Source organism: Lissotriton vulgaris, unplaced genomic scaffold, assembly GCF_964263255.1.
Source record: "Lissotriton vulgaris unplaced genomic scaffold, aLisVul1.2 SCAFFOLD_703, whole genome shotgun sequence".
Classification (NCBI taxonomy): Eukaryota; Metazoa; Chordata; class Amphibia; order Caudata; family Salamandridae; genus Lissotriton; species Lissotriton vulgaris.
The window spans coordinates 891058-907445 of record NW_028254574.1 but is presented as its reverse complement, the minus strand read 5'-3'; the positions used below and the strand labels follow the sequence as shown (position 1 = coordinate 907445).

At 43.0% G+C, this 16388-nt stretch overlaps 1 protein-coding gene across 2 annotated transcripts in view; it reads left to right on the top strand.

Moving 5' to 3' along the window:
• Positions 1-16388, top strand: part of LOC147659505 (endoplasmic reticulum-Golgi intermediate compartment protein 2-like) — a 234829-nt gene that overhangs the window by 53570 nt on the left and 164871 nt on the right. For both annotated transcript variants that reach the window (XM_086951692.1, XM_086951691.1), the window contains one exon: positions 12882-12937. In XM_086951692.1, the coding sequence (XP_086807818.1) occupies positions 12882-12937 (56 nt within the window). The remainder of the gene's footprint in view (positions 1-12881; positions 12938-16388) is intronic.

Sequence of the window (16388 nt, the reverse complement as noted above, 5' to 3'; positions counted from 1 at the left end):
GGTGTCCTAGTGCTAGGCTAAGTGCAGACACTCTCAGGATTGAAAAATAATCCTAGTGCATGGGCTTCTCAAACAGATCTATCTTCAGAAGTTTACGAAAACTAACCATGCCCATCCAACCAATCCGGGCTTGGTGACATTGTGCTACAATGCACCATTGGTAGCTTGGAAAGGCAAATTCCTATTTAGATTGTAACGGAGAAAAGGCATACACAATTAACTAGAGGAGGCTCAATAGTGAGCTTTGTGACAAAGACCGAGACCGATATTTGAAAATGGATGTTTTACGAATAGGCAGCCAGTGTATAGATGTTATGTTATAATACATTTGTAGCGCGCACTGTTACTCAAGAGTGTCCTGGCGCGGGGGAGAGCAGAGGTGGGAGCAAGAATCAAATTAGCGGATGAAGCTGAACAGATGTGTCTTGAGCTGCTTCTTAACCCTTTCGATGCTCATGACGAGCTCAGCTCGTCATGATGCACAGTTGAGCTGTGCTGATGACGAGCTGAGCTCGTCATGAATACAGAAGTATCTTAATTTCCAGCACAGGAGGGGGAAAACACCTAGCAGCCAAGGTGTTAAAGAGCTAAAAATCAGAGGTGAATTGGAGATCAGCAGGAAGCGTATTCCATGCCTCTGCAGCCTTGACCGAGATGGACTGGCCCCCCAAACGCACTCTGCGGAAGCGAGGAACGACCATCCGGCGTTGCCCGCTGAGCACAAAGGGCGATTTGGCACATAGAAAGCAAAACGCTTCCTAAGATAGGAAGGGCCCTGACTGTGAAGAGCCCTATGGGACAAAGTAATCGCTTTAAACTGCACCCTCTGGGCCACCGGTAGCCAGTGTAATTCCCGTAGATACTGCCGCGCGCTGGATCTCGTTGGGGCATTGAAGAGGAGCCTGGCTGCGCCGTTCTGAATAATTTGGAGCCTGCGCAGCAAATAGCCCGGCAAGCCCAAGAACAGAGCGTTATTAAAATCCAGCCTAGACCGGATCAGAGCGCGGGTGACAGTCTCCTTGGCTGCTCTCGGGAGAAAAGGAAAGATTTTTCTGAGTGTTTTGAGAGTGCCAAAGCAGACCCCCGTCCTGTTTTTTTATATGGTCACTGAATCGTAGGTCCTCATTAAACCAGATGCCCAGGTATTTTGCTGGCCCACCTTCAGACAACGGGCACGGGTAGCCCGGAGGCCACACACTGTGAATTGAGATACAAGCTCCTCTGTTCATGTCAAGCATCGGACAGGCTGAGGCAGTAAGTATACTTTAAGGTCTTTCAATAAACAACCAGACAGCATGAGATTAAGAGTTATAAGAGTTATAGTAGTCTAGACGCAATAGTATAAGAGATTGAACAACCATGTTTGTAAAGATACCTGGGAAAAGATGAAGCATTTTCTTGATGTCAAAAAGCATAAAGAAACAGGTGAAGGATAGCTTGTCTGTTGTGCCGACAAATTGCCTGGTTCACAATACCCCGATTTGCCATTGATGTAAAAGTGCTAAATTACTCTGTGATTGTAGATTGAAAACAACCAGGAAGGGTCTGGCCAAGGAAAAAGATTCACTGTAGAATCACCGGCTGACTAATGAGATTCACATCACTGCACACATTTCTACAAGGAAAGTATGAGCTAATTCGCTCCGGGAGGAGTGCATTTTTGCTGTAATAAACTTGTAACTCTGCTTGGACCTCAATCAATAACCCTTAACTATAGACGTTTACCCGCAATGCCTCTTTCCAAAGACCAATGGCCATTTGGGTTTCATCATGACTTCTTGTGACAGTGTTTGTTTTAAATGCAAACTTCCTTCATGGGCACCCAAAATGAACACTGGTAATGGAGGGCAGGATGTTGGGGTGTTAGGAACTCCTTCAAATCCGCATCAGCAACCAAAAGATTATAGAGGTGCATTACGTCATTTTCACATCCTGTTTTTCCTTGTGCCCCAGTATTTTGTGCTGCTACAAAATGTATATCCGAACTTTTACTACTAAGCTGACGTGTAGTTGTGGCAAGTTAAATGTGGTTTTTGCACACCGTTTAATTGAATCTCGCCCTCCCCTCTAATGGTAAAAGTGACCATGGCTAATGATCACAGAGAGCTTGTGAAACAAGGCAAGTAACCTTGGCCTTTGGTTAACTTACCTTCACTGGACTGTTGTTTTCATTCAGCATGTTGGCCTCCGTACATAGATTGTCGTACCTTTTATAATAGTGAGGGAAATAGTTGAAAGATTGCTGTTGATACCGGAGCGAACTCTGATATATATTAGATATAAGTATTGTTTGCCCATCAGATGATAACTTTGAGCAGCGGTGCAATTTCAATCTTGTTCTATAAATCTGATAAAGAAATAACAAAATCACTGCAAGACAGGTTGCAATACAGCTGCCAGTAAAAACAAATAAGGGAAAAGTTTGTGCTTATTTAATTAACACTCCTACCCCCAAAAAATATTATTTAGAGTTTCAATGTCCGTCCATCGGCTGTTTGAAATAGTTTTATTTTTGAAGTGTTGTAAGCATTATTTGAGTACTCTTGCTGAAATTCACAAAACTGGAGCATAAGGTGGAGTAACAGAATGATTCATAGAGACACAAGTTTCAAATCTACATACTACAAAATACAGGAACCGTTCTCTACACTATTTTCAGAATCGTGGTTTATTGTAGAAAGACAGAATAGATGGGAACTCCCTAAAATTGTAAGTGCTTTCCTAATATCTGACAAGACTGGAAATGGCGACCGTCTTATTAGAAAGATGTTGCCTTATTAAACGTCTTTTTTCGGAAAAATGCATGAAATTGGTTTATTTTCTTTTATTAGCAGTATACCATAATACTGTATAATGTTGAATCTCTTGCTATTGCTGTTACAAAGCTTCTGTGCCTGGAAAAATACCATAACAGCACAGATAAACTAAAACAGATTCCTACTCACAATTTACAGACCACCTGACCTATGTATTGATAATGCTTCTTATCTGCGTTTAAAGGAGAAATAATAGGATTTATATGTTAGTTCTTGAGATGGCTGTTAACTTAACGTTTTGAAACTTTACCCAAATCAAGAATGAATAAACTCTATTACTGCAAGGTGCTAGCACACTCTTTTTTTTTTTTTTGTTTTAAACCTTTATTGCACAATTGAACCATACAATTACGGGCCTACAACCATCCGGCTGGCCTCGGTAGCATCTAAAGTGCAATAGCAAACGGTAAAGGCGTCCCGGCAACATAGGAGCACATCCAGGATAATATCAAGTTACACTGAAAACATATGCGCCACCAGGAAGCAGGAGAATTGAGGTTTAATTTTAAAGTTTTTAGTATGTCCATAAAAGGGGCTAGAAAGGATCTGAGGCAAGATAGACCATCCAGGACATAAGTGGGTGAGTATCAGCATCATTATTACGCAAACAATTTCCTGTCAGCAATGGACCGCAGAAGACCCGACAGGAGAAAAGGTAAGCTAGCATTGCTACGGTCGGCAGGTACCACCCACACCATATCGATCCACCCAAAAACCCCAGGAAAAAGTGGGAGAGAGAGAGTAAAAGTAGGAGAATAAAAAGGCCCATAGTAACAAAAGGAAACAAATACACCCGCCCCACCCTACACACATGCAGAGGCTACGGCCTACCCCCCCCTCGCAGAGTGCCTGTCGCCCCAAAAGAGTACCCGAAATGCAGAAGAGAAGAAAAGAGAGAAAGGAATTCACAGAAGACCGGGGGAGGGCCCAGGCAAAGGAAACAGACAGTCAATAAACCACCCTCGGCCATCCCTCCTCAGCTCCCGACCCGACACCGTAATAGCATAGACCATCACTACAGTTTCACTTTTCCGTCAACCATGTAGCAACCGACCATGTTCAAAACACTAATAGTGTCAGCCTTGTCCCCGTCGATCCAGCCCAGCAACGAAGTCCAGGCGGGCAGCGGCCATCTTGGACACGAGGCGTAGATGCAAAGACCACCACCAGTGCAAAAGCCCCTCGCAGAAATCTGTCCCACATAGTGCAGAACAATCAGTAGCTACCCAGCAAAGGTGGAAACCCAGCAGCAGTACCTGAAGGCCGATTGGCCAGGGCCGTTGCAACAATCTCATGGCAGAGCAGGGGGGCCCTCCGGGGGATCCCAAGGTGGACACGTAGCAAATCGACCAGCAAGCACTATCCAGCCGGTGGGCAGGGTCCAGCGTCGCACTCCCAAACATCTCTAGAGTAGAGGGCACAGCAGCCGAGTCATCCGGGGTGTACCATGTCTCGACACACGGCGGGGTACACGGGTCCCATCCGCCGGTCACCGGGTACAGCAGGTCCGGCGGGGAACAGCCAGCAGCGCAGTCGCCTGGGAGCCCCCCGGGCATAACTCCATTCAGTCGGTCTCCCAGATCACGGGCACAAGCCCGCATAGATGACCGCAGATCGTGCAGGGCAAGGAAGACATCTGCAAGGGCAATGGGCTCCACAGCAGCAGAGTCCCGCACCCAGAGGGCGTCGCCATCTTGTCGTCCACTGTAGTGGCTGCCTGAGCCCATCTCCAAGGCGAAGCCGATAATGCAAGCAATGGGCGCAATCACCACTACTCCACGAAGAAGGTTAAACACCCGCCGTCCGGGTCCTGCCGTAAGAAACTGGCCTCATGGGGAGCGTCTCATGGAACCCCCGGGGGCTACCAGCAAAGATGCAGAGCGCCTGGTAAAATGGCGCCCACCACGGCACCAAAGAATAGTAAAATCCCCCAGCGCCGAGCCTGGGACGGGTGAGGGATACAATGTAGCTCCTGATGTAGTATGGAAGCAAACTTGGAAGGGCGGGCCGGGCGGCACACTGTAGCATTCGTTGCAACAGTGTCACAGTAGCCTCCGGCCCCTCCCGCTGCAGGCGTCCGCGGCTGCCGAGTCAAGAGGCAGCCTCTCCGGAGAACAAAGACCCGTTCCCTCAAGCGCCGTGGTGGGGCAGGACAAAGGCAGATCTCCGGTTCCACCGCGAGTTGGCCGACGGGGAACACACCATTCGGGTCGGAAGCCCAGCGCGGCTCAGAAGCGCCGGTGTTCAGTCAGGATAGTGATCAGGATCTGCTGCGCTTCGAGCAGAAGGCGGGCGGGTCAGCGGAGCTGAGGAGTCAGGCGGCCATCGCGGTCGCTGGCTTGGCTCCTCCGCTAGCACACTCTTAAGCTAAACAATGTTTTTTAAATGTTATAAACTTGTTACATGTTTTGTGCTGGAAAAGGCATTTCTCATGCATAGATTGTTGCTACTTCTGTGTCTTAGCATGCCTCAATACAAGTTTCTTTCTGGAAAATCCAATGAAGTGATGAGCAGTTAATGATAACGGAAATTCCTTTTGTCTATCAATAGCAAGCATATGGAGATTTTCATAGGGGGTTGACCAAGCAAAGCGTTTGAGAGCAAATAATTAGATGTAGGAACTGAAATGACTGAGCGCAGTCACTTCTCTTCCTGATCGCGCGTCCATGCCCTCAAGTGGGTAAGACTAATACATAATGCGAGACAGCATAACTCTAACAAATTCTGGCTTGCAAAGCACCAGTTGAATCAGCCAAGGAACACTCTATCATCAAATGTACAGGGACAGGACTGGGCCAATTATATAGCCCTGAAATTCAAAATAAGGCATCACATTCCTGAACAGGTGCAGACTATGCAGGATATCATAAGCCGTTCCCAAACTCAAGAGGTTGGTACCCAATCCAGCTGCATCAACATCACGGATCTTCCATATAAGTTCCCTTATTTAGCAGACGCTATAAAAAGCATAATAAACAAAAGTAAAAAAAGACGGTGCCCCAGGGCCCAACGGTATCCCCCAAGCCTTTTTTAAATACAATCCAGCTTTCTGAAGCCCCCACCTCGAGAATCTGTTTGCCGAAGCTGAGCTTTTTAGTCTAATCCCTGACAGTTGGCAAGACTCTATTTTAATACCAATTTATAAAGGGGGCGGTAGATCGAATCCCTCAAACTACAGACTTACTGCATTGTTGGACATCGATTCAATATACTGAGCCACTTTGATTTTGGAAGATTTAGTCGATTGGTCTAAAGACCTAAATCTTCCCAACAAAATGCAAAAGTCCTTCCACAAAGCCATCTCCTCCAGAGGCCTTATAGATTCATGGAGGTTGTCCCACCCTGACTCTCTGGACTTTTCCTTTTTTTCTCCTGTGCATAATTCCCTCTCCCGTATTAATTATATTTTTCTCTCCCACCATGCTTTCCAATTTATGACCAACTCAGAAATAGGCTCTATCCTCATCTCAGATCATGCCCCAGTTATTTTAGATATGGATTACCCCTCTCCCACGCCTCAGGCCCGCAGATGGCGCTTTAACAACTCCCTTTTACTTGATCCCACTTTCATTGAACACTTCACTCATTTCATGGATGACTTTTTCACTACCAACTTACACTCCACCTCTGACTTTCACTTTCTTTGGGATGCTTTCAAGGCCACTGCTCGGGGTTGTATTATTGACTTTGTCTCACGTAAAAAAAAGAAAGCACTATCCCAGGCTTCCTCCTATCTAAAACGCATTAAAGAACTAGAGCATCTTTATTACACTTCTAACTCTCCCGATTCTCTGTCCTCTCTCATTTCCGCTAAACTGCAATTTAATAAACATTCCTGGGAATCGGCCTCCAATCAGCTTCTTCAATTTAATGCGAAGATATATGGTGGTCGCAATAAAGCTGGTAGGGCTCTGGCAAATTATCTAAAAATTAAAAAACAGAAATCGAAAATAGTCTCGATTAAAGATTCACAAGGCTCGCTCCAGTCTTCTGATGCCAAAATGTTGGATTGCTTTGTTCAATTTTATTCTTCTCTTTATACTCCTGAGTCTTCCCCCTCTGCAGAGCAATTAGACTCTTTCTTTAACTCTGTCCCTAAATCTTCTAATCCTTCGTTGGATTTCTCTTCTCTTGATGCCCCGCTTTCAGAAAAGGAAATTCTTGCTGCTCTCTCTCTTCTCCCCAAAGATAAGACACCTGGCCCTGATGGCTTTACTGTTCGTTTCTTTCTCCAATTTAAATCTATCTTGATTCCTCATTTTCTTCAGTTAATTAACCATTTTCTCTCCTCTGGTGAATCTAAAGGTTCTTTTTCGCAGGCTATGCTTGTTCTTCTCCCCAAGAAAGATAAGGACCCTTCCCTATGTAAATATTACCGACCCATCTTCCTCATTAATACTGATTGTAAATTGTATGCGAAAATTCTGGCATTACGGATTAATTCCATTGTCCCTGATTTGGTCAACATTCATCAATCCGGCTTTGTTAAGGGAAGATCCATTACAGACAATTCTAGAACCCTTCTTAATATCATTCATCTTTCTGCTAAAATGGACAGTCCCTTGGCGGCCATTACTCTAGACGCCGAGAAGGCATTTGACCGTGTCAACTGGGATTTTATGTTTGGCGCCCTTCGCTGGCACAGTTTCAGTCCCACTTTTCTTAAATTTGTTCGGTTGCTTTATTCTGCTCCTTCCACTTCTATATGGATTAATGGTATGCAATCTGATTATTTTCCCCTTCATAGAGGAACCAGACAAGGCTGTCCACTTTCCCCCCTTCTCTTTATTCTGGCACTCGAACCCTTCCTTGAGAAAATTCGCCAATCCCCTTCCTATTCTGGCTTTCTTTATAAAGATGTTGAGATTACCGTATTTTCCGGCGTATAAGACGACCCGGCGTATAAGACGACCCCCTACTTTTGTTGATAAAATGTAGGTTTCTTGCTATACTCGCCGTATAAGACTACCCCCACTTCCAGCGCAGCCCAACGCAGGATGTGTATATAAGCTTAAATTCAGATGTGTGTTGCCACTGGCATTAGGTTCAAGGTTTAGTTCTAATCTGTTATATTTCATTGTACACACATTGTGCGGACAGGTAAATGAGGCACATGCTCTTCTTACATACTGTCGATTGAACTTTATTACATCAGTGAAAAAGGAAACAAGCTAGTAGCACATAGTTCCCCAGAATACTTAATGCTATTGAGGACCAATAATAAGGCTTCCAGAGACTTGCGTTATTCGTCTAGAACTTCTGCAAACAACATGGCCTCATATTATGTACCTGGCACAAGTTTGCAAATGCTCATGCACAGGTGGACATCACCATGTGGCAACTGAAAATCCTGTCTCTTGCCACAGAAAAAAACAGCATTGGTCTTCTGTTAAAGTTAAGCTGCACCATTTCCTATTGAGAAGCGGTCTGACACCTTCGGGTGAAGTCCGCGCTATATAAAAACGCATGAAAACATACTGTCAAATTTGGTACCCGGCGTATAAGACGACCCCCAACTTTCCAGAACATTTTAAGGGGTTAAAAAGTCGTCTTATACGCCGGAAAATACGGTAAGTTTACTGCTTATGCAGACGATATTTTGCTTTACATTTCTAACCCTGTTGTTGCCCTTCCCGCTTTCTTTTCTTTATTACATGATTATTCCTCTGTTTCTGGATATAAATTAAATATTGATAAAACTGAAGTCCTTCCCCTCAATAAATTCTGTCTTCCTCACATGTTTCAGGGTTCTGGTTTCCAATGGAACTCTGGCTCTATCAAATGTCTTGGCGTTTTATATGCTAACACTATTAGAGAAACTATCAAAATTAATAACTCCGATATCCTTAAAAAGCTCTCTTCTCTATTAGAACGTTGGTCCCCTCTTTTTCTTTCCTGGTGGGGTCGTCTCTCCACTATTAAAATGATGCTCCTTCCTATTGTTAACTTCTGTCTCTCCATGCTTCCTATCTCTCTCCCCCATTTCTTTTTTAAGTCTATCAATAGTCTTTTTTCCAAATTCCTATGGAATAAGCGTAAGGCTAGAGTCTCTCTCCCCCGTCTTCAACAACCTAAACATCTTGGTGGTGTCAACTTCCCCAATATCTCACGCTTTCATTCTGCTTTTACTCTCAAGCAAATTTGGCCTTTTCTTGATACATCGTCTCCTCCTACTACGGCTTGGAGCTCTCTGGAATTGGCTCAACTTCACCCCTTCTCCTTCCTTACTGCCTCCAATCTCACTCAACCACCTCCTAAACTACTTTCTCCTATTTTCAAACACTCCAAAGCTTTAACACTCGCCCTTTTTCGTTCATTCTCTGTACCATCTACTCTTCATATGAATACCCCACTTTGGTATAATAAATCTCTTAAATTACGCAATCGTGCGCTCTTTTGGAAGGATTGGATTGACAAAGGAATTCTCACTTACCGCCATCTTATTTCTGACAATTTCTTATTAACCTTTCCAGCACTTCGTGACTCCTTCGGTATCTCTAACAAATACTACATACACTTTCATGAACTTCTACCCAAACTATCCACTGTTATCCTACACAACACTCCTTCATCCTCTTCACCTCCCCTCCTTGCCTCCCCACCTAACTTTCAGGTTCCCCTTAAGGCCTCTGCTATTTATAAATTACTTTCTCCCTCACTTATTGACAGGCCTAAAACTAATCTCGAACTTATCTGGGAATCGGACCTCAATCATACTTTCCCCTCACTTACCTGGGACTCTATTTGGTCCAAACTTCATTCCACCTCTCGTTCCGCTAGTACCACACAAACCCTTTATTTTTTTTATAATAGATTATTTTATACTCCCTGTGACTTGTTTAAATTTAAATTGTTAGACACTAAGAAGTGTTGGTCCTGTTCCTGCACTCCTGGTGACTTTGTTCACATGTTTTTTCTTTGTCCTAAGGTCCAACTTATGTGGTCCCACTTTTGGTCTACACTTAATAAGATTTTATCTACTAATGTTCCCTTTGTTATTTCTTCAGTATTCCTGGGTGGTTTGGCCCCAGTTTGGGATGTCCCACTCCATACTCGTAAATTTATTGATCTTTGCATAGCTATCGCTTTTCAAATTATAACAACTAATTGGAAAGACACTACAAACGTGGTTTATAATGCTTGGTGGAATTTGCTCTGCCATCATCATAGACTAGATCGTGCATGTGCTTCTTCTATTCCATTGTTGATAAAACGTGATTTACTTTGGTCCCCTTTAACGGACTTTTTATCTAAAAGTGCCTCTTGATCACATGTTATTGTTATATTTAGTATTACTGTTATTATTATTACTGTGAACTTCTCTGTATTTCATACCTCTTTATTTCTCTTACCATATATTTTTCTATTGCTGTTCCCCTTCCATCCCCCCTTTTTTTCCCCTTTCTTCCCTCTTTCTTCCCTCTTTCTTTCTCTCTTCCTTCCCCACAAAATGAAAAGTTATAAAAGCATTTTTTCTTTGTATAGCGTTTTCCCCTTTTGGGGCCTTTCTTGTTTATGGCATATTATTCTCCACCATTATTTTAATTCCTACTGCTCTTTATTTGTGCTATTGTACTGATGTTTTACATTGTTTTCTTCAACTCAATAAAGCTTTTCAAACTTAAAAAAAAAAAGACCTAAATCTGATCCTCTTAAACCAGACAGGCTTTAGAAAAGGAATTGGCACAATCTCTAACATTCTATCTATCTCATTAATAGCAGAAAAATGCAAAACAAATAAACAGAGGTTACATCTTTGCTTCCTTGACTTAAAAGAAGCTTTTGACAGCATGGTCAGGAAGTTATTGTGGGCCAAATTATGATCATGGAACTTTCCAGAAAGGATTTCAAAAGGATTACTCCCATTTTACAGAAACACATGGGTTATTGTGAAACTTGGAGACGGATCAAGAGTCTCAAGAAAATTATACACGAACAGGGGCTTGAAGCAGGGCTGCGTGCTGGCTCCTCATTTATTTAATTTATTTTTATCATACTTATCGGTAAAACTCAATAGAATCAACTCACTCCCCACATTTGGGTACCTTAGTCATTTCGCACCTTGCATACGCTGACAACATCGTTTTACTTAGTTAGACCAAGGTTGGCCTCACTAGGCTAATAACTGGTGTTATGGGATTCCTAACCGCTAATAAGCTATTAATTAATATAGCAAAAACCAAAACTATGCTTATTAGCAACCGGCTAACCTGTGCGTACAACATCCGGCTGGAGGGTAAACCCTCGAAAATGTGTCGAGCTACAAATACCTGCGATTTTATATTGACAGTAAACTAAATTATCGAGAGCATAAAAATTATATAGCTCAACGGGCTAGTGTATTACCTTTTGCCTACAAGACACTGGCATCAAAATTGGAGGGCCCTTCATTTTAACCACTGTTGGCGGTACTAACGGTGAAAACACTCCCAACTTTAACCCTTTCGATGCTGATGACGAGCTCAGCTCGTCATCACCCACGGGTGTCATGTGCTGATGACGAGCTGAGCTCGTCATGGAAACAGCAAAATGGCAATTTCCAGCACTGGGGAAAAATCAGTGCAGCAGCAATGTGGTTAACATATGCCAGAGTAGCCTTGCAAGAAAAAGATGCAACCCTTCTTAACAATCGAACGACTAGCATCTTTAAAACAGTCTTTCACCTTCCTCAAATGACGTCTCCAGCACAACTGCGTCTGGAATTTGGCTTACTGAACTGATGAAGGATTTTAAAATTTCTGTTTTTTAATTATGGTTGTCACAAATAGTAAAATTGTTAAGGTTTTAATGAACTTAACAATAAACTTTACCCTACCTTACCATGCCCTCAAGTATTTGGCTTGGGTATTTTAGGGGTGCAGGGTAACAGCGGAGGGGAGGCAAAGAGTGTGCATTCAGCTCTCATCCTCTTCCCCTTCAACTCTTCTGTTCTTTTCAAAAGTTGGTATATTCAGTGGATGAGCTTGTAATAGTGATACCTGCCTTGCTCTTTCCTTTACCACACCCATCCACCCTTCTTCATCGGAGGACCTGAGTCGATGCAGACTCCCCTGTATTCAGTGCATGTTCTTCCTCCTTTCCAATAAATGTACATACGTGCCAGTTTCTAGTAATTGTGCATCTTTCTCAGTTCCCTCTAATCGCATTGCTGGGGCACTGTTGCCATACACCAGTGTTTAATTCTATTAGCACATTGTTCTTATTTATCTAATTGTATTGGTGTTATTCAGGAAGTACATACTTGACATATTCCAGTAGGCAGACATACGCCTATTCCTTGTGTTTTGTCTTTCCTTTTTTTCTTGGTAGGTCCCACTTAGTAGGCACTTGCTAGTTCCTGTTAACCAACACATTGCCTGATCCCACATTGCATACTCCTGATCTGACCTTTCATGCCTTGTTACTTTGACTCAGATGGGAGATATTGGATTGTCTCTTATTCTCCTACCACTGCCAATAACGTAAGCATCAACAATTGATTCTCGGCAGGGGACAGGCTTGGAGCAGTGCTTCAAACTGTCAGCCCCTCGTCTGTCCAGTACCACCTGCAGATTATCATTAGAGCATGTTTTAAGGTGATTGCCTGTAAATACGCACTGGGCTTCTTCTTAAGGCCCTCCAGATGCCTGATCTTGGGTGTGAAAAACCAAGTTCCTTTAAATTGCCCAGAAAGAAAACCGGTCAGATGACAGTGTGCCTCTCTTTTTCAGGCATACATAGAACAGCCTTGGTGCATTAAAAACATTAATATATTTGAACCTAAATAGAAAAAGAACTGCCATTTATGAATCCAACTTTCATAGTATTTCGAATGATTGTTGTATATGATGTTTTCAATTTACATGTATGGAATCATTGCTTTTTACATATCCCTAGAGCATGTCATATTCAACCGTATTATGCAAAATTGTAGCAATACAACATATTCTTACTGTTGAAGGTTGAAATTGGTTGTAAGCTAAACGCCTTAAACTGGGTATATGTTTTAGGGACTGACTTTGTCCTTATGTGTAATGCATTGTTTAGCTTTTTGCTCCTCAAGTCTCATCTCATCTTCCTTTTTAGGGCAATTCCTCATCCACGAGGCCATGCTCACCTGGCAGCACTCGTCAGTCACGAGAGTAAGTTTTTCTTCATTTGATTTTTATTTTATTGTCTTTTTGTTTGTTCGCACTGTAAAATAGAACATTCAAAGCGTCACTCAACTGATAATAAATTCAGAAAGCTGTTTATTTTTCTTCATGGCATAGAGCTGCACCGCTCTGGAGCCAGAGCACAAGCCTAAAAACACTTGTGCAGGATTCAAATTTTCAGTTGGTTACAAAGCAAGATGTTTAATTGAATGGAAGTAGGAGAGATCCTAAGAAGATCAATAGGGAGATCTTTCCAGAGGGAGGGAGTGAACCCCAGGAAACCTCAACCATTTACGCTCAGGATTACTGCGTGCTGAGAGCGTAGAGGCCAGGTGAAGACGTGCCTATTCAGATGTGACTTGAGAAAATAGGAGGTTCCACCATAAAGAAAGCAATGTAGAAGGCGCCCAACCTTGAAAATAAATGTGCCTTGAATGTGGAGTCCGTGAATAATGAAACTTAATATTATGAAGATTGTAGATATTATCTTGAGAGATTCTGGAAGAAATAAAACACCCTCTTCTTTTAGGAACGTTAGGTACAGAAAAAAAGCTTTTAATTTTATTATGGAAACTTGCATATTCATGTCTTTTTTACACATAGGACATATAGTTTCAGGGCGATGTTGGGTGTTTTTGGGCTTGACACTGTGTTGAAAGCTCAAATCCTTGAGACCACGCAAATCAGAACCTGGCAGTATCTATGGATCTATTGGGTATGTGCTTCCATATTCCAGCAAAGTAGGACTATCACCTGTACTTTTGATTTTGCACTGGAATGCTGCACTGTCGAAACAGAATTCAGCCTGAACTTTAAACACTGAATTAAGTCTTTTCAATAAGGTTTTTTCAGTGATGGTTATGTTATGTTAAAGAATTTATACCGCGCACGTACACCGAGACGGTTTCTTGGCGCTCATAACAGACACAACAAACTGAGGCAGGGAGCATTACTCAAAGGCTAACTTGAAAAGGTGTGTTTTCAGGGTTTTTCGGAACAGTTCGTAGGTGGGGCAATGGCGAAAAGAAGAGGGGAGGGAATTCCAAAGAGTGGGACCTAGGAAAGAAAACCGAAGGCCGCCGTGTTTTTTACGGCGGATCAGTGGAATGCAGAGAAGATTATCGGCAGAGGATCGAAGGTTGCGGGATGGGAGGTATCGCTTGAGTTTAGAAGAAATAAACTCAGGGGCGTGATTGTGAAGGGATTTGAATAAGGTGCAGCCGAGTTTAAAGGAGCACCGTTTAGCCACAGGGAGCCAATGAAGGCTCTTCAGAAGGGGGGAAACATGCTGGTGTTTGGGTTGACGAAACACCAGGCGAGCAGCCTGGTTCTGAATTAGCTGAAGTCTTTGAAGCTGATAGGCGGGAATCCCATACCATTTTTTCCAATACAGTTTGGGGCACTGGTTGGTCTCCTTCATCTTATCAACCGCCTCCATTTGGCTTTTCACAGTATTACAATTTTGCGATTTGCATCATCCGTAACTTTATTATTCCATCCTTTTCTGTGGGTCGTGTTTTCTCCTCGGAATATTCTGTCCCTCAGTCTAGAATTGGCACACCTTGCCGATCCTAATGTAACTTTAGTGTGGTCATTTCTGGGATGTTTCAGCGCTGTCTTTATAGGAAGGCCTTTTGCATCCATGTTCTTTTGTTTGTCTCCTCATAATAGATTTTATAGTATAGTGGGGCTCAGCTCAGTCCTCGGAGCATTAATTAAAAAAGATTGTACTTGGCTGCGTGTTGAAGTCTTTTCACTGGGGGAGGGGGAGGATCCAGATTTCAACCTCCTAAATGAGGCCTATTTCAAGCTTCAGCTACTTACAAAAGAATGATTGAGTTTCACAAACTCTGATGTACTGAGATTTGCATTTCATTCTTCTGGAGCTACTTCTTTCTTGGAGTTGTTACACCGGTCCTCCCAAACAACATTGCTGCAATATTTCTTCTATACAAGCATAGGGGCAGTTCTTGTTACCCTCTTAGTAGTTGGTTGCTCACCTTTTCGGCAGGTCCATCATTGACATTCTCCCGCTAGTGAACCATATCCAGGGAAAGAAAACTGTGGAAACTGACTTTCAGCAGTTTTTTCCTGTTCCATAAATAGCAGATAAGTTGAAATGTAATTCTTACCATCGTAAATGGCAGTGTTTATGTGTTTGTCCTTTTTGGCAACAGAAATAAGCACAGTTGAATTCTATAATATGAGTTAGGAGGGAGTGAAAGAATAAATGACCTTTGGCACGAGTATATGCCTTTGGCACGAGTATATGCCTTTGGCACGAGTATATGCCATTGGCACGAGTATATTCCTTTGGCATGAGTATATTCCTTTGGCACGTGTATGCCTTTGTGCCGCGTATGCCTTTGCCACAGATGTGTATATATATATATATATATGTATATATATATACATACGTACATACATACATACATACATTACAGCCTGGCCGTCGCCAGTAGGTACTTATAGTGAGGACCTACTTTCCATGGGAAGTCATTTGCCAATAACTTTGGCACCGTTTGACAAATCCTAATGAAATTTTCAAAACTAATATGACTCTCACTTCAGCTGCTGTCTTGAAAGTTTAGGGGTGATCTGTCAAGCGGGGGCTGAGAAAAAGGGAGGGGGGTCCCAAAACCTGTTTTCACCATGTTAATCCCCATAGGACCATGAGACACGGCTGCAGCCCGAACTGCTGAACGGAATTTCACCAAATTTGACAGGTAGGTAGATGTTGGTCCAGGGAAGTGCCTTTTTGTTGTTTAGTGTAAATCTGTTGAATCGTTTTAGAGATATTAACTGAAATCCACATCTGTATGATTAGGAACGTGGGGGACCACAAACCCTCCCGATCTCATGCCGAGATCTGATTGGCTGCCAACACTTCAAACCGGCTTGAGCCTCTCCCCTAATAAATACGAAAAAGAATGAGAACAGAACGACTGGCATTACGCCCGCTTTGAGCACCACTCTGCAAACCTGCCTTCTTGAGCACAACTGGTTGGGAGATGAAGTCCCCTTGGCTGCAGTGTGTCCTTGGGGGGCCAACAAGCCCTCCTGTTAACTCAATTAAGTCAGCCTGGGACAGGAACAGACTAATTTGCATATAGCCAGGTTCTGAGCTGGGATGGTGCAGTGAGCTAAAAAACGGTGTTGGATCTAGCCCTGATCTCTTGACTGGGTGAGAGTATTCTGCTTAATTCAGAAACTCTGTCCATCACCACCCCTTGTTGTTAAATACTCCGAGTTATTGAAGCAGTCAAAAATGAAGCATTATGTTTCAAAGTCCGGAGAGAAGCCCCCTTTACGGAAGGGTTCTAGAACTTGTTCAGTGTACTTTCATTGACTTCAAATGCTGTTGTTGGTGAAGGGGAATTTCTATGCATCATTGCAAGCCATTTCTCATGCCTTGTAAAATAAAATTTCCCGAATTTCT